The sequence below is a fragment of the Chaetodon trifascialis genome, chromosome 7 (assembly GCF_039877785.1).
Source record: "Chaetodon trifascialis isolate fChaTrf1 chromosome 7, fChaTrf1.hap1, whole genome shotgun sequence".
NCBI classification, from domain to species: domain Eukaryota; kingdom Metazoa; phylum Chordata; class Actinopteri; order Chaetodontiformes; family Chaetodontidae; genus Chaetodon; species Chaetodon trifascialis.
Genome location: NC_092062.1, coordinates 25,379,648 through 25,404,684, shown reverse-complemented (window position 1 = coordinate 25,404,684; position 25,037 = coordinate 25,379,648). Strand labels below are relative to the sequence as shown.

At 42.4% G+C, this 25,037-nt stretch overlaps 2 protein-coding genes across 4 annotated transcripts; one reads left to right on the top strand and one right to left on the bottom strand.

The window, feature by feature from the left end:
• Window positions 1-991: 991 nt before the first annotated feature.
• On the top strand, window positions 992-4,878 carry zp3d.2 (zona pellucida glycoprotein 3d tandem duplicate 2). The gene is made up of 8 exons (XM_070966961.1): window positions 992-1,471; window positions 2,056-2,171; window positions 2,294-2,397; window positions 2,564-2,738; window positions 2,877-2,982; window positions 3,103-3,191; window positions 3,300-3,373; window positions 4,466-4,878. The coding sequence occupies exons 1-8, from the start codon at window positions 992-994 to the stop codon at window positions 4,876-4,878; spliced, it is 1,557 nt and encodes a 518-aa protein (XP_070823062.1).
• A 560-nt stretch (window positions 4,879-5,438) lies between these two features.
• On the bottom strand, window positions 5,439-24,168 carry fli1rs (Fli-1 proto-oncogene, ETS transcription factor-related sequence). 3 transcript variants are annotated; one of them, XM_070967241.1, is made up of 10 exons: window positions 23,945-24,113; window positions 17,252-17,457; window positions 16,000-16,166; window positions 11,782-11,985; window positions 10,660-10,737; window positions 8,637-8,705; window positions 8,100-8,162; window positions 7,124-7,171; window positions 6,793-6,879; window positions 5,439-6,509 (listed from the first exon to the last, which is right to left on the bottom strand). In XM_070967241.1, exons 1-10 carry the CDS (start codon window positions 23,960-23,962, stop codon window positions 5,986-5,988), a joined length of 1,464 nt encoding a protein of 487 aa, XP_070823342.1. In that variant the 5' UTR covers window positions 23,963-24,113; the 3' UTR covers window positions 5,439-5,985. The 3 variants fall into 3 exon arrangements, with proteins under 3 accessions (XP_070823342.1, XP_070823343.1, XP_070823344.1); XM_070967242.1 differs by lacking the exon at window positions 23,945-24,113 and adding an exon at window positions 23,399-23,747; XM_070967243.1 differs by lacking the exon at window positions 6,793-6,879 and having other exon boundaries at window positions 23,945-24,168.
• Between the last annotated feature and the right edge of the window lie 869 nt (window positions 24,169-25,037).

Sequence of the window (25,037 nt, the reverse complement as noted above, 5' to 3'; positions counted from 1 at the left end):
TCAGTATAAAGAAACATAATTACAGTCGTGTAGGTTTTCAGTGGTTTTAACGAATGAAATCCAATTCTAGCTGAGCTGCATACACGTGAGTAAAGCTGAAATACTATCACGTCAGACTATGTGGTGGATAATGGATCGCTGAGACCCTCCCCATGGCAGAGAATGCTTGGAGAGAGGACCTCCAAACCTGACCTGCATGTAACACGCAGTGCTTTAATTACGCCTTAACAGGAAAAACAAACAGGTTCTTAGGTGGATGACACATGTACACATGTCCTGTGTCCTCAAACTCATGTGAGCCACGTAAAATCTGAGCACAACTCAAATGAATGTCATGTAAAAGTCCAGACCACAGAGTCTTATCATATTGCACACTTGCCTGAAAATGCTGTAACATCACTGTGCTGTTTATTAGTAATTTTATTTATGTGTTGACAGAATCTCATAAGAAATACTGCGTGGAACTAATGCTTTTATTTATTTTGTTTCTATCTAACTGTAATGTAGCCTATCAAGATTTTTTTTTCAAATAAAGCAATAAACCACAATAAATAAACCACAATAAATAAATAAATAAATAAATAAATAAATATGTGCAGTATATTTTTTTGTGCGGAAGTTGTTGTACCAGAACAGACCGTTCAAAAAACATTAATTTATGCAACTTAATGCTCTTTAGATCCTTTTCACAGCAGTTATTTTGATTTGTCGTTGCAAGAAAAGCACATGTATTACCAATAACTTTAATTTATGTTCCGTAGAGAAAACGACCGCTCATAACGGCCATCAGGCTGTTATTCACCAAACAACCACTGGGTGGCGCCATTTTGTTTCTTTCTGCTTCCTTTCACTACCAGGTGCTACTGATTTGGCTCTAAATGAGGAGAACATCGACTGTGATAACGTATTGTTCTTTCGTTAAGGTTAAATTTGTAAGTCTAAACCTTCAAATACAAACTAAACCTGTTATTTTTGACAGAGAGTTTCGGACATGGTTTATTTTTCCTTGTTTCTCATGTGGCCGCTGTTGTCCTCCACTGATGGAGGAGCGCTTCCGACGTCTGCGGCTCTAAATCAAACAACCGAAGTGATGAGAAAAGTTTCCCGGAGAGAGACGCCCACTCTGCCGCCGCCGTACCTGCACCTCCCCGTGTTTGTGGACTCCAGGCTGCCGCTGGTGGAGAAAGAGCATTTCTCTCCAGCCAGAGGCACCGGACAAGAGCCTCTACCCGAGCCCGTCCGGGATATCCTCCTCCCGTTTCGGCCGACCACCAGTCCGCCCAGCGTTTCGGGTGTTTCCGTAAAGACTTCGTGCAAGTTGAAAAAAATGCTGGTACAGGTGCGGAGGGACATCCTGGCCTCCGGTGAACCGCAATCTCAGATCAAACTGGGGACATGCCAAGCCAGTAAATCCACGCCAGAGTACATTTATTTTGAATATGACCTCAGCATGTGTGGAACCAAACGCACGGTGAGCTTCAACAATTAGCTAGCATGCTAACGGTTTTTAGCAATGCTGGTGGTTTAGCTCAACGGGTCTTGTTTTTGTGTAAATGTGGTCCAGACATTCAAGGTTCCCCGAGGAGAAATCCTACTGATTTTGGCGATTCTGACAATTCCTCTAGCGCCACGTGGAGGCTAAACTTTTATGATTTTGAGTGAAATGTCTCAATTACAGCTGCAAAAATGACAGTCCATCATTGAGTCAGTCATCCTTAATGAGTCGTTACTTGCAGTCCTAACTACTGGAGGTACACATTTATTTCCCCACGAGGATGATAAAATAATGTTTTATCTAGTGCCATCATATAGTCAAAATTCGTCCAATGCCTCAATTTATGTGACCAGATGTCTCCAAATCTAATGACATCAGTCTCAGCTGTACTTTGCTAATTAGTAAATGTTAGCATGCTAACACACTAAACAGCACTGTCATTGTGAGTCTGTTAGCATGCTGATGTTAGCATTTAGCTCAGCGCCAGGAAGTACTTATTACCGGGGCTCTTGTTAAAGGAAGATTTATCATTTAGCTAATTTTTTTTTTTTTTTTTGCAGATAAGAAATAACCAGGTGGCTTATTCAAACATACTGCAGTATGACCCACCAAGGGTCCAAGGACCAATCAGGCGTGCCGTGCCCTTCACCCTACCTGTTGCTTGCTATTACAACAGGTAAGACTGGCATTGGGTCCAGACCAGAGAGCATTCTTCACTAAGATCTTCATCACATAGAAATCCCATATTAACACTGTGTTTTTTTTTTTTTAAATCTGGGTAATGTATTTGTTCCTTAGGTACCAATACTCCTACAAAATTGGCTACACACCAAAGATGCGGATGCGCAAGATCTTCAAACCAATGAAGAACAGAGCGAAATTCATTCTGACACCACGAAATGGTAAAACATGCAGAAAAGTATCTTATGATCTAATCCTCATCTCATTTCAAATCACCCTATTTACCTGATTAATCACCGTCGCTGAAAAAGTTATACTAATATAGATTTGAACTTGAAGCTGCTGCTGCTCTCCTCTGACTGCTTCCTCCTTCCTTCCGTCTTTCAGCTCAGTGGGAAAGGCTTTCTCCGTCAGATCAGTACGAGCTGGGGAAGCCCATGTACTTTGAGGCCGAGGCTCCGTCCGTGTCCCAAGACGAAAGACTGTACATCCACTCGTGTTACGCGACGCCAGAGAAGTCCCACACCTCCAAGCCTCAGTTTCCAGTCGTGAAAAACTCTGGGTAATTGAGCCCTCACTCTCAAACAAACTGGAGATCTTGATGTGTGTTGTCACACTGTCAGTTTTTGTCTGGAAAGAAACAGATATGTCCAAAAAATGTGAAGGTGTTGTGATCAGGCTTTACCTCCCTCTGATGAAGGTGTATGGTTGAAAGCAAGGACAGTCGCTCCAGATTCATCCCACACAAAACCAATGCTGTGAGATTCTCTGTGGATGCTTTCCTGTTCAAGGGAATGACAGGCCAGGTGAGCAGATATGATTTAAGTTATTACCCAAAAAGCATTGTAATCAGTTGTTTATTTCTGCAGCCTTAGCCAATCTCTCTGAAAGGCTGATGGTAAATCCTGTGATCTGATCTCCTGCAGCAGCTCTACATGCACTGCAGCCTCTATGTGGGCAGTTCTACCCCAACACCTACAGCGAAGTCCTGCAACTACGACACAAAAGCAAAAAGGTTAGTTTTTTTCTTGAACGAATTAAAGAATGAGGAATAAAAAGTTTCAAATGTTCTGCACCATTCTGGACACAAAAGGGATCAGGTCTTGATCACTGTTTTTCTCAGATGGGTTGAGCTGTATGGATCAGACTCGGTGTGCACCTGCTGCGACTCCAACTGCAGCTCTGCTGCATCCACAGGTGAGTCTTTGCTCCCTCATTTCCCACAATGAAACACATCTTAGTACCAATAACAGAAGCACTGGAGAAATTCTATGTTGTCAACAAAACCCATGAAAAGACCAAACGTTTTGTGTCGTCACAGCCTGATACGTCTCATTCCTCTGTGCCACAGACCTCCACTGCTGTCCATGTATTATTAAAAACACATAATTGAGCTACACTGTCAGAGATACACTGACCTGCTACTCTAAATACCCACTAAATGCAGCATTTGCCCCTGCTGGAGTACCATTTAGCAAAATACAGTACAGATTACAATAACACATTATTGGAATTTTGTTTATTTAGTTAGATTTCTTTGTTTGTTTAAATAACTCAAACTATATATTTGTGACCCGGTGTTATGACCTGATTCAAGTGGCCACAACAAAAGGGAGACGCACCAAGTTAACAAGTGTATTAGATTTACTTAAAACCAAATGAACCCAAATAAGGATTCCAATCACAACATGGAGTCTGGACGTCAGTGGTGTGTGGTGTGCGTGAGTGAAGGATGTGGGTGAGGGTGTCATATAGTGCGAATCAGAACTTAAAGGGAAACTAAGGGAGCGTAGCCAAACTGGGGGTGTCATGTGCCTGTGGAGGGGAGCAGAGAGAGGCAGTGGTTCGTTTGCAGCCAGGACTTAAATAGGCTAACACTTTACCATCATGCTAACCACCCACCTGCAGTAAGAAGAGAAACTTGGAACCTGCTCAAACCCCAAGAAGACACCAGGGGTCGTCACCCGTGTAGACAAGTTGGAAAGCATTGAGGCATCGATTAACACATTGTTGGTTTTGTTCTTTTCATGTGGTTTTTTTAACAATACAAAAAAAAAAAAGATAAACCGCTGTACCATAACAGTTAAAATCTAACTGTGTGATGACACAAACTCACTGTGACATTAAACATGTTTTTCTGCTACATGTAATGCAACCTGTTTTCACATATTTTGGGGGAAAATTCCACCTTTGAGTTCAAGTATCGTATTAGTCATGTTTCTTTTTACTTGTGATCTCTCTCACGATTTTGTGACAAATTATATTCAACATAAATCCAATGTTTTCCAGTGACCAAAATAATCAGCAGCAGGCCGTGGACAATAGAGTCAAAAACGAAACCCACCACAGCCCCGAAGAGGAAGACAATGTCCACCACAACAACAACAATAACAGCAGCAACAACAACAACAACAACAACAACAACAACAGCAGCAGCAGCAGCAGCAGCACAACCGCAGACTACCACAGAGGTGACAGCATGGACTCGATCGGCTTTACAGCCCGAGGAGACAGCAGTGACTCCAGTGGGTAAGGTGAAGAGTGTGATGGAGTTGCAGTGGCCGTTTGGAGGCGGAGGAGTGACGTGGGTTGAGGGGGAAGGTGAGGAGAAGCAGGTGAAGGGCTCTGCTGTTGTGCAGGAGGAGGAAGAGTTCACAGAACCTCGCACAATATTTGAAGAAATCTTTGATTTTGACAAATAAAACTGACGTTAATTAATAATCCAGAGGTCTGTATACACATGTTTGTACAAATACTCTATTATTGTACATTCTGAGAAAGTTGTAGATACTAACTGCCTTTGTCACTTATAGTACAATATCATCTCGTTAAAGGAGTTGAATATTTTGTGACATACGGCTCAATGATACCAATGTCATATCTGTCCTTTTAATATTAATCTACAGCCGGCAGCGGTTATCTTATCATAAATGGCTCTGTTTTATATGGATTAGACAAACAATCTATGTGTTAATGAATGAGCTACAGAGGTGCTGCTAAGCAGATTTTGTTGTTCTATATGCAGTCAGGCTAACTGTTTCCTTCTGGTTTCAGTCTTTCTGCGATGCTAAGCTAACCAGCTGCTGGTTGAATATTGAACCGACAGATATGAAAGTGGTACCAATCCTCTCATCTAACTGATGGAAAAGCCTTCCTTTAACAAAAAGCGCAAGCTTGTAAAGCAAGTTGTCAGTTAACAAAAAGGAAACAAGAAGTTTCTGCAAAGAATCTGTAAATGATCAAACTTACAGGAGTCTATTTTCAGGTACAAGCATCATTTATTAGCTTTACATCATGAGTAAATGTTATATTGCTACATGACAGTCATTCTGTACAATTTCTCTTTTACAAATGTCAGGTCATTGAATGTGATAACTGCAGCTTCGACCGATTAAGTGAAAAGAACAGTTACAAAACCGTTGCACTACTAAAACAGTGAAGGCTATGACTACGGCCTCCACGACAGGTACTATCAAACAAAGTACTTACAAAATAAACTTGGTTTCATAATATCTGAATAACCATTAATACATTGTGTCATCAGTATATTCATGAAAATCTTGGGAAGAGAATAATACCAGTCCTTTCCATTCATGACGGACATGATTCACCCTCATGTTTTGTCCATTTTTAAGAAGGAATGTGACAAAGACAACATCATAATGCCCTTAGAAAAGCAGACCGTAGCGTCATATCGCCTTCATTTCAGACTGGGTTCAGCTCAGGTGCATCCTGGATGGAGTGTGCTCGTGTTTTCTTACATTTGGGTTCCCCTCGTGTTATCGCGTTCAGGTGTGAAATCGTCCTCCTCAGTAGTACGAGCTCAGGTGGGAGTGAGTGGCAGGATGTCTGGTCATGGCTGACCCAGGGTAGATGGGGCTGTTGGGTGAGTTCCAGTATGTCGATGGAGGGCCGAAAAAGTTGCCGGGGGAGACGGGCATAGGTGCAGGATGGCCACCCATGAAGTTCATTTTGGGCTGGTGGCTGTGGTAGGGCTGGACGTAAGACATCTCAGTCTGGTACTTAACAATCCCCCCTTCGGCCGCGTGATTCTGGTGTGCCTGCGAGATGCCTTGGAAGTCAAATTTGTAGGCGTAGCGCTTGCCGTGCACCTTAGTCATGATGTTCTTGTCATAGTAGTAGCGCAGAGCGCGGCTCAGCTTGTCGTAGTTCATGTTGGGCTTGCTCTTGCGCTCGCCCCAGCGCTTGGCCACCTCGTCCGGGTCGGTCATCTTGAACTCGCCGTTGGTGCCTTCCCAGGTGATGATGCCAGAGTTGTTGCTGTCGGACAGCAACTCCAGCAGGAACTGCCACAGCTGGATCTGCCCGGAACCTGGGAGGAGAAATGAAGGGGAGGAATTAAGGAATCTGGCTCTGACTCCGCACAAAGAAAGACAATCATCAGCAGCAGCTGTGAAACGTTTGTGTCAGAGCATCTTTACTCCTCCTCCTGTAATATTGAATATATTTTTTAATGAACTGCTTTTTGTTGTGGACGGATTCGTAGTATTACGGCACATATCTAACGTCTCACTCGGTTTATTTTATTTCCAGCAAATGCGACCTTTTCACTGTGTGGCTTGGAGGAAGTGACTGACATCAGGGCAGAAACCTACCCACAGGCCTGTGAGCGCTGGGGTCAGGGAGCTTGTATGGACTTTGTTTGCCTGTTCGGTTCTTGGATGAGCTGAGGGCTTGGCCTTCTGTGAGGAAACAGCAGGGCAAACAGTCATTTTTGAGCGAGGGAAGCCAGATTTCTTCTTAGTGTAAGCGTGATGCAATTCTGCTGACACAACAGGTGTTGCTTGATGTTTACTTCATTTTGGAAAGTTGGTGCGTGTGTGCCTGCCCTTGCTTGCTCTTCTCTCATGTTGCCAAAGCAGACAGTGTAAAGGCCTCATTTGTGTCATCCTTGTTGGTCTGATTTCTGGAGGTTTAGACCCTTACCTGGGTTGGCTAGTCGACTGCTAATGGACCCTAATGTCTGATACGGGTCTGTGAAAAAAGAAAAAGCATGTCATTATTTTTACATGTTATCATTCAGATGTTTAATAATCTTTTGAGTCTTAATGTTCACATGTCCACCCGAAATTTGTCTGTAGACTGTCAAGATTCGATAAAACTGATGAGTCTGAATCTGTTGTTCCAGCACTTGGAGCAAACACTTTGACTGAGTGAACAGTTCAAATCACAGCCCAGATCTCATTCGTTCAGTGACTCAAATAGGTCTGGTGTTGTGCTCACTGACCACCATAACCACCTTTTGGAGAAACAGCCAACCAATCAGAGACAGCGTTCAGAAAGGGGATGTAAGTGGATTTATCAGCAGTCGATATCAGCTCTTAAACGTGACATTTCCTGCTCCTTGCATTTGTTACTGCAGCTTCTGCATTGACTGACAATGAAGTCGGTGGGACAGATTTCACCTCACTCATCGGTGAGGCCAAAACAAAAGCTGCTTTCAACAAATAATCGTGAACAGTGTCAGGCTGAGTGAATGATGGTGCGTTATCTTCAGCCATGCTAGCATGTGGCATGGATCTATGGGTGACAACGGCGGTTGGTCACTCAGCTCTTGACTAAATACTCCAACACGAGTGACATTCCCATCAGCTTAGCTGTACTTTGTGTTTAGTGCTAATTAGTAAATGTTAGCATGCTAACACACTAAGCTAAGATGGTGAACATTATTGCTGCTAAAACTCAGTATGTTGGCAGCGTCATTCAGAGCATAATTGTACACAGTAAGAGAGTACACTGTACTACATATCTCCATGTATTTGTACCAGTTTTTGGAAACACTGAGATCTTGACTGTAATTTCAAATAAGACTCCTAAGTTTGGAACAGTCCTTTCCATTGACCTGCTTCCATATTCCATATATTTATGACCTGTGTGTCATAAATATGGAAATATTTCGTACCTGGCACAATTCTTGGAGCAGGCTCTGTAACTCTTGTGCTGTGTTGGTGCTCCATGGAGGGACCTTCAAATCAAAAAACACAATAACTTCAGTGAAAGTGTTTTGTCCTGATGCGACCTAGAGGTAATTTTTGTGCAAAACATGTAGTTTCTTTTGTTCATTATTTAAGTTTGAGTTCTGCAAATGAAGGAATTCCACACGTTGATCACGCCAACAGAAAAAGCTTTGCTGGAATGGGGGTTTCTGTCAGGGCACCCTACAGTTCCCGTTGGATGGTCCCAATGTTACTGAGCCTGAGCGGAACCGCAAGGTCACCGAGCACCCGAGGAGCCAGATTATGCAGGCATTTATAAACAAAGCTGAACATTGAATTTCTTAAAAGGTGTCTATGATGTGGTCTTATCGGCTGCATATCATCAGAAGAGGCTCGACTGCTCGATGCTGTTTGTGAGTGAGAGTTTACGCAGTAACTGTTTCATCTGCGACAAGTTCAGCACGATCATTGGTTTCGTATCTTCTCAGTTTTTGTCGTCATACCTTTAGGTGCTGCAGGCATGGTGTTGGCTGGCCAGCTGTTCCTACGGCTGATCTCATCAAAACTGTTCTCTGAACACACACACAAAAAAAAGGTTGAGGCTCAGCATTGACAGGCACGTGGCAGTAAAAGGCTTTGAAGTGGACAGTTCAGCTGTAGTGGGAAGGAAGTCGGTAAATGGAGACCGAGACAATAAGAGTTTGGGGGTCTGAAGATGACCCACGGTTTCTTGAGCAGGGTTCTTTTGTTCAGGCCACCCCTGTCGCCGCAAGATTGTGAATTGTGTCCCAGGAGCAGAACCCATACCCCCCCTTTCCTGCACCGGTGCAGCTGTTTCCTGTCTGAAACTGGCTGTTAAGTTTTGGACTCATCAAAGTTTTGCTGAGGACCGTGTTGTACCAAGGAACCTTTGTAAACTCTTGAAACTATGTAACATGGTTCTGAAACTCCACGCATTATTTTTAAATCTCTACATCGTTCACGTAGTTTGCTCTTTTCTTACGGGTTTGAGATTGTGATCCTGAGCTCTGAGCTTTGATTCACACCCAGTAACACTCCAGTATGACTAATGGGAAACTAAACAAGAAAATACAGAAAGAAAAGCAACTCTTTCATAAATATATGTTCTTGACCATTCATGTAAATCAGGCTGTGTGAAGTCTTTGAAGTCGTGATGGAACGAAAAGTAACTTTGGGTAGTATTATCATATTATGACCCTTGAAAGAAATTCTCAAATTGTACCCATACAACAATGTAAGAATACTCCATTACAAGAAAAATCTTGCATTCAAACTCAAAGTACCTTACCTTAACCAAAGTAACTTAAGTACCTACTGTGTCAAAAGTAAAAGTGCTCGTGCTGCAGAGGAATGTCCTCTGTGAGTGATATGTTAATATGAATGATTTATTAGATTATGTTTAAGTTGTGTCTAGCTGAGGTGGAACTACTTCATGTACGTTTAGGCACTTTAATCCAGTGGTTCCCAGTCTAGGGGTCAGGCCTCCTCTAAAGGGTTTCAACAAAAGAAGTTGTGAGATGGCTGATGGGACAGAAAAGATTTTATTTTATTTTTTTTACATTTCTGATTAACAATATTGTATTAATTGTTGATTAGGTTGTTGAGTTTTTCTTGTTTGTTTTTTTTGTTTTTGTTTTTTAATGAAATCATCTTTGGGCCTCACTCATTTAAATGAAACCATCTGAGACTTTTAGAGGGGAAATGTCTCTTTGGTGAAACTTCAAGTCTGAAACTTGACAAGGGGCCTCAGATGCACTGTTTTTTTTTGTTTTTTTTTGTAAAGGGTCACAAGCCAAAAAGCTTATCATGTGTTTCTGTGTAAAATCTTAATCTGCCAATAACACATGTAGTGGAGCAAAATTGTCCCACTTTAAAAGTTTCAAAGTTTTGTACATTTACATTGAAATCTAAAAACTCCTATAAACTAAACAAAAAGATTCTGTTGTGTTCACAACTTGTTAAGAAAATGAGTCACTAAAATATTTTATTTCCATACCATCAAATGTTCATGGCTAAATGAGCAACAATGAAAGTAAAAGTTCGGATAATAATAATAATAATAATAATGATAATAATAATAATAATAATAATAAACATTATTATTATTATTAGTATTATTATCATTATTATTATTATTATTATTATTATTATTATTTAAATTGTTATTATTTAGAGATTAGTGCTCAGATAAACTCAAAAATCAAAAACTTTTTACTCAGATTTGAATGAAAACAAGCAAAAAAACACAACTCTCATTAAGATTTTGATTTAAATACTGCTAAATCCTGATTGGTGCACAGAAATGTGACATCACATGGTTCTACTGAACTCCGCCCACTGCAAACCAGGGAGAAAAGCAGGGACAACACCGCAAAAACACACACACACAAATCTCTAGAGTGAAATAAGCAAAACTGCTCTGAGTTCAGGCAAGAAGCTGACTGAGAAAAACGGTTTTCAGGGCCTTCAATGAAAAGGTGATGAAAGGAGAGTGGGTGATCTCACCTGCTTTCACCTGTAGTCTGGGCTGTTGTGGTGGTGTGTTGTTGGTGGGAGTTGTGGAGTATGAGAAGGTGGGGCTACCTGAAGCAAGGACCAAAAAAGAACAGTCAGTATTATATTCATTTATGGCAGATAGCCACTCATAAAAGGCAAGATTTGAGTGTCATTCTGAAATAAAGACTGGAGAGGTGATGTTTTGAGTCTGCTGAGTACTTGTGGTCCCTGTGGTGTTGATCTAGTACTGGATCGCGTTCTGCTGATCAGTGTCGCTGTCATTTTGTCCAGCCCTTGTATGTCGTAATGTTACCTTGAAAACCGGACTAGAACCAGACTCTGTTCCGTAGCTGCGTTTGTAACAGTGATTTGCAGAAGCTGAAACGCTGCTGCTGCTTCTGCTGCAGCTGCAGTCACAAACGCTGCTAAATTATGACGACATCCTGGATGCCAGTACCTGCGTTAGCCAACAGGAGCAGTGGTTGCAACACTGAAGACAGCAAGTTCAGTTAACAGCATGACAAACTTCAGCCTCGAATGGCATCACGTTCTTCCAGCCGCAACAGAAAACATAACAAGGAAGTGCCCCTGGATTGCCAGGTGTTTCTATTATTTTGTCCAAATCCTCAATTGACCTTCGTATTTGGGTGGACTTTGGGTGTCAGGAGTCAAAATTTTGAATTAAAGGCTGCTAATAGTAGAATTCTACAAATTCACATGCAGAAATGGCAGATTCTTCCATTTTTCTGAGTAATAGATGTATATAATTTTAGAGAATAGTGAAAATGCCCATCACAATTCATTAGAGGCCAGTCCCAAACCTCAAAACATTCATTTTCTCTCGATAAAAAGAGAAAAAGCAGCAAATTCTCACAATTGAAAAGCTGAAACCAGCAAATGTTTGACTTTTTTTGCTTAATCAACGACCTGTTTTGCTCATTTTTATGGTCAGAAATGCAGATAAATTTTACGTCTGTCCACCAGTCGGTTAATTGTGGAATCGTTTTGACCCTGATTACATGCAGGTGAAATACTTGGTGGCCACAGAACAATAAAAAGCTTTTAAATTGTCACAACCAAACAGTGTTATCAGCCGGAGAGCGCGAGAGACGTCTGAGACTGGAGGCTTACTCTGCCGGAGGTAACTGAGGTGGGAGAGCAGGATGTCTGCGTTGTAGGCCGACGTGAGGCGCATCATGTCCTCCTTGGACATCTTGCACAGGGCCTTTCCGTCCAGCGCCTGGAAGAGCATGACGTCCACCTCCTCCAGGACGTACTCCTTGATGGCCCAGTCCAGCCACTGCCGCACGTGGTCCTGGGTCCAAACCTCAGGATCTGACGGGAAGCGGGTCGAAGACACCAAAGATGCTGATTCATAAAATGTTGTCTCGCTTTTTTTGTAAAAGAGGAAATGATCTTTTAGCTTTGTTTCGAGTTCACACATCCTATCTGGAATTTGAATATGAAGTAGATACTGGCCTGGCTTTCAAAAACTCACAAACAGGAAGTTGTAGAACAGAGATGAGTCATACAGAATTCATCAGAAATCACTATTCAAACTAATATTTGAAGTTCACTCAAAAAACGTGTCCTGCTTCATGTTACTTCACTTGGATGTTTGGCCTTCGCTGTGCAGGGTGGTGCATGTGCAGAGATTCGGATTCATCTGCACAAAGCAAACGTTTCTCTGTGCTCACCTTAAATTAGAATAATGCTAAACTTTATTTGTATAGCACCGTTCACGCAGCAATGGCAGCTCAAAGTGCTTTACAACAAAGAAATCTCATGCACTGAGTGCTTCATGTAGAAAAGACAGAAAAATCAAGTAAAATACAATAATTTGAAAGAAGTAGAGCAATGCAGCGCACGACAAAGCACTGAAGTTTCAGGCCCGCGTCAGGAAATCTCAGGTCAGGACTTTTGCAAAACTACTTTTGAACTTAATAGAAGATAGTTTGTGACCGGCAGTTAAAATATTTGCATATTCGTTGATTTGGGGGGAGAAGGAGTAAATGTAATTGCAAGACACAAGTTGTTATTCAAAGCGGAGGATTTTTGTGTCTGAAAACATGTCTGAAGCAGTCTTTATGTACTAGTTAAGGCTGCTTTATACCAAATTTAACAGCAAATCTGAGACAGAAGTGCTTCCAGTACTGCACTTTTGATGATTTTTTTCGGCATCCAGTGTTAAATGTTGTCTGCTCTCCTGGTTTCTTTGATAAAAATACTTTTTAAAGAAGAAGGAGGACGGAGGGGGGAGCGTCATACAGAAATATACTTTAGAGAACTGGAGCAAATATGTGTTTGAAGAACATGAAAGTGCTGAGTAACACCGGAAACTACTTCGATATCAGAGTACCACTTATGATACTTGATGCTGATTGTGAAATGGGTGGTGGGTTGGCTCTAACCACTCTGCAAACAGATGCCTGGTTGAGCCAAACTCAAAACATGGTTGCTGGTTCCTACTTGACGTGTTTGCTGTTCATATTTTTAGTATCAAAAAAACATCTTTCAGCTGTTTGAAACTGCCTTGTTTGTTGAACTGTGGCAGGACTTAAACTCGGGCCGTTCATTTTATTGTCGCTCGCTGTGTGTTTGGCCCAGACCTCCACAGGCCGCCACCTGCGCTCGTCGATTTCCCTAAAGGTAACAGGATTCAGGAAGTAAACAAATAATTACCGATAATTCTGAGCTGAACACGGCCCCAGGGGTGTTCATGGAGGACGCACAGTGTGATATTTGTTATTTGCGGCTGTTTTGGCAGAATTTGTGCGCACCAGGACTGTGCAATAATACGATACTGCATGCAGCTTTGTCATTTTCCAAATTTCTGTTGTCCAAATTAAGGATTTCAAGCAAATGAAAAGCTAACAAAATTAGTTTTGTTTCATTAAACAAGTTTAGTTTTATAGTTTTGTGACATGTTTGAAGTAGGAGATACATGTCAGTACTGGAAAAATATCCATATTAATATCATTGATTTGAGTGTTGCCCAGGCCGCATGTGCGTTTGTTCTGCCGTGAAGAGGGCTTTAAATTCTCTCATTCAAGGTCTTTCTTAGGTTTTCAGAAAATGTGCACATACACTGATTTGACAGAGCAGTAATTAAACCTTTTGTTTCATCACCGTCATCTTTGATGAGGCATTTTTCATCATGCACGTGCAAAAAAATGATGTTTTTTTACATCCTACCTTGTCTTTAAAATCCCAAAAATGCTCTTGAATAAATACTTTATGATAGTTACATTACATTACATTGCTTCAGATCATATATCATATTTCATCAGATATCCTTTCAGATATATTGGATGTTTTGATCTGATATATTAGAGAAATATATTTTGTTAAAAATGCTCCATTTTTATCAAAATAGTTTTTCTTTACAATGTTAACAATTTTTTACAATCTCCACTTTTGCAATACAATTTCTGTGCAAAGCAACAAAAGCATGATTAATGTTTATATGTATATATAACTCTCAGGGAAGATTCTGTAAGTTGTGTATAAATAGGATTGATATTCAATAGTTTTACATTCCCAGATTTCCATACTTTTTAGATTATATTATAATCTATATATATATATAAAATCTACATTCATTCCAAATCAAGAAAACTGACATTTACTTTGTTGTGGTTAAAGGTACTTTTTTAAAATCTAATTTTGTGTCGTTCTGTCTCGTCCTAAGAATCAGACATCTGTAAGCTTTTACGGGACATTTTAGGTTGAAATGGATCTTGACGTCTCAGTATGGTGCTAAAAAATATAAGTCGTCTGATTGTGGAAGGCAGGCTCACTTCCAGTAGCAAACAATGACTGTGAATTGCCCGTAATATTAGGCAGGCGCTCCAGCCGCCACACCCTCAGGTCCTGATTGTCCTTGGTTAACACATGCTGCCGTGATGCAACATCCGTGTATTATGAAGCAGAATAACTTGGTGCCGGTGACTCATTGACGAATCTCGTCAGATTTCACAGAGATGAATTGGAAACCGTCCGCTGCACGTCTCTGGGCAACGTCTGGAGCGGGATCCCTCCAAAGACTGACTCACCGAAATGTGCTCACAAACACTCTACCCTGACCTGCACGTATGACGAGTCTCAGGGGACGATGACAGTATGGGAACCGTGCAAGACCCAGAACGTAAAGTAATGTCATCAGGTTAGTTTTTAGACGGTTGCACCAGTGATTCATGGCGAGGGTGAAACGGACTAAATACGGCAGCTTGTCTGAACCTTGGCTATGACTGCTCGGACTGTAATGACACATCACACGTTGTATGTCAGTGATTGTCCTCTGCAAAGAAAAAGGGAAATCCACTGTGCTCACACTTCAGCTGTTGCAAAAGGTAAAAAGCTCGATCTTCCAGGACGAACGTGCCGAGGCGACTCAGATCTGCTGAAACACACGGGCGGCGGCATTGCTGAAGTTAAGGATTTGTAACTTTGGGTGCTATTTTGGGAGTGTTTTTTGGACCTCGAGTGTCTGTAAAGCAGCAGCACACCCTTCCTGTTTTGTTGTCACGTTCATATTCAGCTGAAGGCTTTTCCACATGTACTGTACTTTCAATATTGTCAACAAATCCCATGAAAAGACCGAAAGCAGCAGCGTCTTAGGTCATCTCTCAATACTTCATGACTTCTCTACTCGGTGTGTGGTTTTAAAAAGGCCTGATAACTTCCTTAAAGGGCCGGGTGCTCTGGTTTTTAAGTCAGCCAAACAGTAAATATTGCAGATGTTGCAGCTGTGGATTGATCCACATTAGTATTTGCAGCTGTACTACATTGTGTGAGAGATTGAGGCCAAATAAACCACGATGTTCATGATAATGAAGAAACACGTCACCCGCTCATTGATCTGGTTGTGAACAACAGTAGAGGAGCCTGGAGGAATAAACTAGTTTATATCAGGCTTTGGATAAAACAAACACATTTTTATCAAGTTTTATCCTTTGAGAAACATCATATCTTGATGTCCTTTTGGGCTTTTCAAAGCCTTTATCAATAATGTCATTTCAGATGTCGCTGCAGGAAGCAGGATGATTAAAACTGAAAATGCCTGCACCGACTCATCACACATCAACTCCTGCCTGCTCTCTTTCTTGTTAATGTCACAGTTAAATTTACACTTTTGACTTCACACTTTTTAAATAGCTTTCTCTTTAAACCCTTTTGTCATGCTCAACCAGACCCCTCCTCTTGTTTAGCCGTGGCACTGAAGACCAGTAAGCCACCACCTCTGATTCAGTTATTGATATTGCACAAGCCCCTCGTGCGCCAGCTCTTGGGAAACTGTCTTATGACGCCGACGGTCTTGTGTGAGGGTGATCGAGTGACTCAGCTCACCTGCCGGCACGATGACCCTCTTCTCCTCTGTGGCGCTGCTGGGTGGGGTGGCCGTCTGGGGGCTGACGCGAGGCTCCGGGTACGAGGCCTGGTACGGCATCGGAGCCCCGTCGTTGCTCACGTGTCTGGAGCGCTTGGTGACGCTGCAGTCCACAGGGGACTCACGGCTAGAACAGAGGAGAAAGTGTAGAGGGATAACTTGATCAGCAGAAGATTGTATAAAGCTTTGTGTAGAATATTTAGCTCCAAGAACCACTTTTATTTCAAGCAGTGTTCACTGTAGCTGCTAATCTTTGGCAAACCACTGCAGATTTCACAGCTCCCACTGGGTGCACGTTTATTTCCTCTTGCAGTGTTTGCTAATATCTGGAGCTGACAGGGGACACATTAATACCCAAAATGTTCTACAGCATCAGTGAAAAGAAACAAACAGAAGACTGGTGGTAGCATAGAGCCGGGGGCACCAACTGAACAGCAGTTTCAACTTAGTCCTGTTAAAACTAAGTGTTTACTAAGTGGAGAATTACAAATCACTACATTAATGTGGTTTGCACCACAAAAAGCTGGTTAGTTTTTACTAAATATTTACACCCAGTAACTGCCAGGCTTAACAAAAACCATGTGGAGTTTTAGTTAGCAGTGAAATCCTCATGTAGAGTTTCACTGTTGTAGCTGCTTGAGGTAGAAATAGGTTGAAACAGGCGTTTCTAACAAAATGTTTGGACGTTCTCCAGTTAACTCGACTAAACCGGTTGTTTTAAACCAAAACCTGATGTTTTTCTAATCCCAATCCTAATCCTACGCAAAGTTTGAATGTAAGGAAATGTGAAGTTTCAACACATCTGTGGTTTGCAGATGACAAAGCCAACCTTTATTCAGGTGATTGTGTTACACGTCACCAGGTAAATCTGAGGGCTCATGAGATGCTTAATAAGAGAGGAAAGAAGAAAAGCAAAGTTCTTTTTGGACTTTTGTTTAATCTTTTTTTTTTTTTAATATTGGACTATTGGACTATTAGTAGCTTGTCTGACCATATGTAACGCTTCAGTTAAAGTTTAAACACCAAAATAACCATATTTGGAATTCAAACAACGACAGTGGTGGTGGTGGACAACAAGGAAACAACAACAGCAATTAATAAACACATTTCGGGTCTGGAAACCCCAGAATGTTGAAATGGATCGTGACAAAGCCACAGTCAGATAATCCAGGAACCTGTGCTCCCCCGTGGCCTCGGCCTGTCCTGACTCACCTGGTTCCATTGACGTGTTCGGCTCTTTTCCCGGGATTTTGCGCCGCCGACCCCACCCACTCTGGCTCGGTGGGCTCTGGACTCGGCTTGGAGGCCTGGCCGAACGCGCCGGGCGATGTCATCTCGGTCTTCATGTGCATGGCCGGGGCAGCGGTGTAGGTCGGCTCGAATATGGGCTGATCCTCACTCACCACGGACAGCGCTTCCTGTCCAACAGAGCAACAGCGGTCAGCGTCTGCCATTAATGCACCGGGTCACAACCTGTGGAAACTGTCTTTTCCACACACAGGCTCACTTTATTCCATGAAAGAGGCTTCGGCGAACATGAACATAAACTGTGAGAGCTGTAGGAGTGACAATAACAGCACAACCGACTTTAACCTCCTAGGACCAGGCGTCCACATATGTGGACATCACATTTTGGGTTGTCTGGACCACAATCCTGAATTTTGCTCTACAAATTTAAAACAAATGTCCTCATATGTAGACATCATTTTTGTCAGAAACTACATCATGTAAAAAGATAATTCTTTGTTTTTACTCTCATCAGGTCCCAATCAGCCCAAATAGCAAAGAGAAATTAAAATGCATGCCATGCAACAGTTTGGGTCTCAGGAGGTTAAAGCCTGAACTTTCATCTGAAGCTTTAGTGTTTTATAGTGGGACTGTTTTTAAAGTTCACTCCTTGTAGGGAAGGAAAATATCATCCAAACTGTCAAATCAATAATCGTAGTTTTCTACCAACGGCAGAAAATCAAGTCTCCTCTCCTTATCAGCTTAAACACTTCAAAAAAACAAAAAGGCATTTGGGTAGAGAACCAACAACAGATAACTGGTTTGAAAATGTTAAAAAGAGCCATTAAATGCAGAGACTGGCTACCAAATAAATGGAATTGGAATTGGCCTTTCTGCTGTATGCAGCTACATAAAGATTTGCTGTTGCTACCTTTGTGGATAGGAACATGTTTCTTTCATTTGGATTTAATTGTTATGGGACGCACTGCCTTCTTTTGAGTTCAACCAGTCCTCTGCAGGCTTTAGTCATTGCTCAGATGTGCTTGGACAGTAGATTTTGATCTTTTTCTCCACCTCAAGTGTTTCTATCTGTGTCCAGATTCAAACTGGCACACTGAATTGCTTTAACTTCACTGGTATTGCTGCGTGATTGAAAGCTGCATGCTTATGATAGGAGGTTATCAAACCACTTAGAAAAATGCTCCGCAGTGAACTGACAAGTAAACTGTTCAGATATCGCGTTAAGGCAGTCAGGAGGCTGTCTAATCTTAAAGAACATCAGAGACCTTAACCACAGTTTTGTTTTGTCGTTAGGATTGGGGCTGCAGGGGGAAGGGGAGGGTATTAGCTCAAGGTGGAGTCTAATCAAAACTGAAGTCTGCCTTCCTGTGCTCAGCAGCTACCTTACAGTGAGGCCTCAAAACCACCCCAAGATGGCACTTTGATCCCGTGCACTCTGGAGGGCACAGGCTGGACCTGTTGTTCTGTCTGCTCCTCAAATTAACTGTGTGCATGTGTGATGCAACCATGGCGGTCTGAGTGGGCGCAAGTGCGTGTTTGTTTAGAGGAGCTGAGCATTGTCTTTGGGCCTCGTACGTCAGTGCCGTGCTTTTTCAGTGGCCTACAGGAAACCTGGCCGCCATGTGCAGAGGAACCTTTTGGCACAGGCCAAGGGAGAGGAAATGGTGCAGGAGGGGGGCACAGTGTGAAAATGTGGGTCATTTTAAAGCTGGAAAACAACCCTTAAAGGCCCGTGGTCGGGAGGAGAGAGGGTCGGGTTCATTGGACAGAAAGAGGAGCATAGCCTCGATTGAAGTGCCGCCTTCGCATTGTGTCGCGTCGTCTTCTTTTTTTTTTTTAGCTCAATTGTTACCTGAGCGCTGTGCACCGCTTCTTAATGCATGCCACACAGTTTGGCATTTCCTCTGGGCCGCAGACAAACTGATACATAACCCAGTGCGTGGGATTTCAGCAGCCTGCTGCTGCGGTTGCTGCTGCGTAATGGATACACCCTTTTTTTAAGCAAGTATATGCAAAAGGTTTTAGCTCTAAAAACCCCACGTTGTTTGATTTCACGTGACAGACATATTACCCGACGCTCGCTGCTCAAGATCTAAAGACACAGTCGATAAAAACCTATAAAATTTCCTGCTGTAAATTAAATTTGAATAGAACGTTAAAATCAAAACCCATGCAGCTCAATTGGAAATTTCTTTTTCTACTCTTCTTTGTCGGTAAAATCTGCTGCCTACATTACCCAGCATGCAACTCACTCGCCAACAGTTCAGTGTGAGAGTCAGGTGTGTGAGCTAGTAGCAGCTAATGTTTTGGAGCAGGCTGCAGAAGTCTGGTAACCTAACTTCCTTTACTCCACACCAGAAGATTTTTGCCATTTCAAACTCGTAGTCTTCATATCCAACCCACACTGACTCAAGTGACATCACTTGAGGCACTTGACCGGACATCCCTGTAAATGTTAAATGCTGCAAACAAATAAAAACCCTAAATGCCGTGTTCTCTGTGAACACTCAGGCTCTAAATAAAGTGTCCCAGAAACTGTGCATGCTAAGAAGAAGCTGAAATGTGGCCTTCATAACGTCCTGCTCGGCTTTCTTGTGACCGCACTCCTGTTCTCTTCTTCAGCGGATTGTTTTGCTTTGCTTCTGTTGCGCCGTGCTCCATCTTCCTCTCGCGCTCTGGGCGCCTTCAGAGGCCCGTTTCTCTGTGCAGAAGTGAAACAGCTGGCTGAAAGGCTACCGACAGCAAATTCTCATGAGAAGGCGTGACAGCGAAGAGCTGAACGCCACGGTTAAAGATGATTTTTTGGTGCTCAGCTCTCAAACTGCTGATATTATCGTGACTCGCAGCCGCTCATCGCAGTCGGTTTTCAGCGCAGTACTTTCAGTGACAAGCGACCACAAACTTACACTCCCGCTCTTTCTTTATCTTCCCCTTGTGCTCTCTCCCTCTCTTTCTCTCTCTCCTCTGCACACTGATACAAATATACCAAAATGTGGCCTGACCGCTGATGCCACAACTGACTTCCTGTTCAATGTGTTTCAGCCTGTTGCTCAGTGACACAAAACAACTTAAAAAAAGGCAAAACCATGACCTTCTTGGGGCTGACGCTGCCGTGTGCCTCGATGTCCTTAACTTTGCACCGGTAGTGTTCAGTTTGGTAGTAAACACTTCGAGCTTTCCACTCGCTGTGAGAGCACAAACATGAAGTCCTGCACGGAAACTTTTGACGCGGCTTGAAGTCAGCAGCTTTGCAGGTTGCATCATGCAGTCTTGCCCAAACCCAGAGCGTGATCACAGCCTGTTTATGACACAGACGTTCTGCCTCTTATATCTTTATGAAATAACATTTTCGATGAGCGGTTTAACCACAGGAAAAGGCTAAATCTAAATACGGTGCCAAGATGGTTGACTTGGATCCTCTATACTGAGATACAGTTTAATGCTGCAGCTCCAACTGTGTGTTTCTACCTTTGTCATGTGTGTTTTGGTAGAATATCAAAAGGTTTGTTACAGCACAGCCTGAGTGAAACAATATTAGGCCATGTTATGTCCCAATTTTAGTAATAATAATGTTTTATGTGAAAAACACATTTTTTTGCTGTTACATATGATTTTATGCCTGATCCAGGTGGAATAGCCGCCCGAGTGTCAGGACGATTGTACTCATTTTCAATCAGTTCATCAACAATCAGCAATATTTTCCTTGCGTTGCCTGGCTGGAGGCCACTTTGGGAACCAAATTAGGGTTTCAGCTAATAGTTTTATCTTCAGTATTGATTGTTTAGCAGATTATTTTCTGTGTTACTCATTTGGCCTGGAAACATCTGAAAACAGGGAAAATGTGGATGCCAGTGAAAAATCTTCTCAAGGGTCAGATGACGTCATCAGACGTTTTGTCTAATCACGGCCAAAAAAAATCAAAGATATTTACAATGATGTAAAACAAGGAGAAGCAGCCAATTCTCTCTTTCGAGCATCTGGAACCTCAGTTTGCTTGACAAATTACTTAAAACGATGAATCGATTATCGGAATCGTTGCACATTAATGTGCTGTCGAGCGACTAATCGATGAATCAGCCAATCGTTTCAGCTCTACTTGTAACGTTAAACCTGCGAGCTGAATCTGAGGAATCACAAAACGAGTAGCAACATAGGAGAGAAAGAAAGGAGAAAAACATGTTTTTTGAAATTTCCATCTAACTTTTTTTTTTTTTCTTGTGACTTAATGGATCAATACACAGATCTCTAAAAGGTATTGAAATAAATCAAGCAAGAAGACATTGCTTTGTTTAAAGGGGTCACGAGCCAAAAAGGTTGGCAACCACTGGCCTGAAGTGCAGCTGGGATGTGGTTAACTACTACTTTCACACACCAATAACATGGTTTACACTTAAAGTCAGTTTTAGTTTTTACTGCTTTTATCAGAGTTTTAAGCACTACTTCATGGCCTCTTCATGGAAACACCAATAAAGTTGTAATATGTTAAAGAAGCTGGTTTGGAGACACATTTTGGTGCCGTCATCATCCCTCCTGCACATGAAGGGTCATCCCAAAACATTTTCTTTGCTCTGGACTGAGTGAGATTTGAAGTGAAATGTCAGATTTTACACTTTGAGACTGATACTGAACTTATCTGACCCAGTAATAATAATAATACTGATGGCAGCACCATTAAGGCAGGAGTTAAAGAAACGTCATCTGTTGTCGGCCTGCTCTGCTCTTTGCTGTCTTTCTACATTTGTTTTACAGTATTTTAAGCTGATTTGGCTCTACCACAAGTGGCTTGGAAAGGTTTAGCGGATGGGTGTCCGCTTCAAGGCTGTGGGAGGAGGATATTAGAGACACACAAAACAAGGTGTAGCCCACAGAAACAGGCCAGAGATCACGTTGTGCAAAGGCACGGCGCTGTGTGCTCGCCATGTCAGAAAGCAGAAGTAAAAGTTAAGGCAAGCTGATTTTGCAAAGGCCCGAGCAGCTGCGCTTTCTGCTGCACAAACAACAATGCGGTTTTCACAGCTCGGAGCCCGGCAGCAGGCAGGCCTCTGCAGGCCGCAGACGCAGGCCCAGGCCCGGTTCTCCCTCGCCCCCCAGCCTGTGCGAACTCACAGTGTACAATTAAAACAATGCAACGCCTCCGTTTGTCCACTCCGCCGCTTTCTGGCGAGGCTTTGTTGCCTTTTCGACATTTTTTTTTCTAGTCCACGGAGCGGAAATGTGTGCGGAAAGTCTGAGGTTTGAGACAGGAAGCCTGCTGAGTTCAGATAACGACACCTGACAAGTGCTCCCGTTTGCAGCTATAAATTATACCTAAAATAACCTCAGACACGCAATCTGCTGCCACAGACTACAAGAGAAAACTATCTGAAAAATAATAGTTGCGTTTTATCAGCGAGGAACTTTGCACGAGGGTCAGCATCGAAACAGCAGAACAATAAAAAATTACGTTTTTACGGACAAAAGTGATGAGGTTTCGTTTCAGGACGTTTCCATTTACCCGCATCGGCCCTTTAATTACGCACTTTTTATGACACAACGAAAACGATGGAAATCCATCGACCTTTCTGCTCAAAATACACCAGTTTAGAGAGAATATTTTTTTTTTAGAAACGAAACAAAAGGGAAATGAGTGCAAAGATTAGTTCCTCAATCTCCCGAGGCCCCTTTTTAAAAATGCCTTCTAGTTTTACAATTGGCAGACGTTAATCGTGAAATATCACGTGATTCGTTCGAATAAATCGGTTAACGCAAATTAGGAAAGTCGGTGTGGATGTTGCGTTAGATGCGCAGAAGGTTGCAAAGATATTTCAATGCAGAAGTAGAAATAAAAGCCTGCAGGCCAGCGGTGCAGACAACCAGCCGCGTTCGTTAAAAGATAACACGAATGTGTGTATTTGTGACCTGCATCACCAGATAAAACGTCTGCCTTTTCTCTCGTTGCGCAATAATCCGTTTTCTGCGTTCATTTCACCAGAAAAAGCGCATTTCGGCTTGAATTCCTGACAGAAAGGCCTTTGTCTCAGCGTTTCTTGGATTATAAAGCAGTGAGGCAGTGACCGCGTCGTGTTGCTCCAGAGCAGATAAACAGGTGTGATAGTATGAAATGTGAAATACCAGATATGTGATGGAAATGGATCCTCCTGCTCGTTAAAAAGGGCTTAGTGTGTCCAAGTTGATCCATGGCGCCTTCAGGGACACCTGCCGTGTGCGCACCAGTAAAATCCCGCAGCCCTTCATTAACTCTCCGTTAAAAGAAGAAGAAAACAGTTTGTCAAGCCCGTTAAATGTTCAGTAATTCATTCTCCGTGCGGTACTTTTGTCGTTGCTTAGCGGCTCCGTGGATGCTGCGGCATGAGCTCGATTAAACGCAGCGATTAAGAAAAAAAAAACCCGAAACGCGTGCGTTTGGAAATCCTCTTTTACGCGCTTAACCGGCCACCAATTAGTGTTTTTATCTGACTGTAAAGATGTAGTGGTTAGTTGTGTTATTATAGAGCCGACATACAACCACGAACGGGAAGGAAGAGGAAATTTTGTACAAGAAGGAAAGAGTGGGGAGCTCGCATCACCGCCTCGACTCTCTCACTCAGCAGACTCTGGTGTGGGTGGCCGCCTGTCATGTTCAGCAGCAGCGCCGTTAAAAACTCTTCAAACACGTACCTTTATCGTACAGTCCATCGCAGCAGCCTCGCAGTCTTTGTCATTTAGTCGTTTTTTTGTAAACGTTACCGCCAATTTAGCCTTCAAACCTCGCTTCAATGCATGCAGGGGTGCATTGGCTCTATGTCGCAAACCATTGCAGTTACAATTTTTTGCTCGCAGACCATAACCGGATGACAAGTTTTTTTTTTTTTTCCTCTCTCTCTCTCTCTCTCTCTCTCTCTCTCTCTCTCTCTCTCTCTCTCTCTCTCTCTCTCTCTCTCTCTCTCTCTCTAATTTGGGAAGTGAAGTCACTCTTAACACTGAAAGCGCTGAAACTGCTACTCATGAAACCAACGCTTGCTGCTGAAAAGGAGGGGAAAGAAAAGCTCTGTAATTTTTTTTTAATATTTTTTTTGTATGTTCGAATAATTTGCAGACTCGTAGTTGTTTCGCCTCAAACAGCAGGTTTGAAGCGTTTTGCGGTAGTTTAGCCACAGTGAAAACGTACAATGTCAGAACAAAGGAGCTTTTGTGGTCAAGAAAAAAAAACAAAAAAAACAAATGGACAAATGGTGTCACATAAATGCCCAAAGGCAGACTGTTGAGAGATGCGCTCAGACAAACAATATGGTTTTATAGGATGTGAATTGTTTCAATGAGTCTATTAGTGCTTAAAGAGGTGTAAAAACGTGTTATTAAAGGAAATGGGAAGAGGCCATGAGTAAATGTGCTTAAAATACTTTTTAATGAGTAATACTTTCAAAGCTGCGCGTCATGACTTTCAGTTAAATCTGTAGCAGACACGTCCTTCTCCAAGTTCACGTCGCGCCGTACGTTGCTTTATTTTCCTTTGCACGTCAATGTCGGTCTGAATCTGTGCTTCTGGTTCTTTTGGACACGCGCGTCATGCTGTTTGTGACTGAATAGGATAAAACAAATCGATCTGGAACAAGCAGGAATAAAATGTGCTCGGGTTTCATCATTCTCTCTTCCCTTTTGTGCTTAAAGGTGCGGATCTTATTTTAATCGTAAAGGAGAGGATGATGAGTGTGATATAAAAAGATCATGGCCCATGAAAGCCCCTCTGATCCTCTGACAGAAGAGGTCAGGG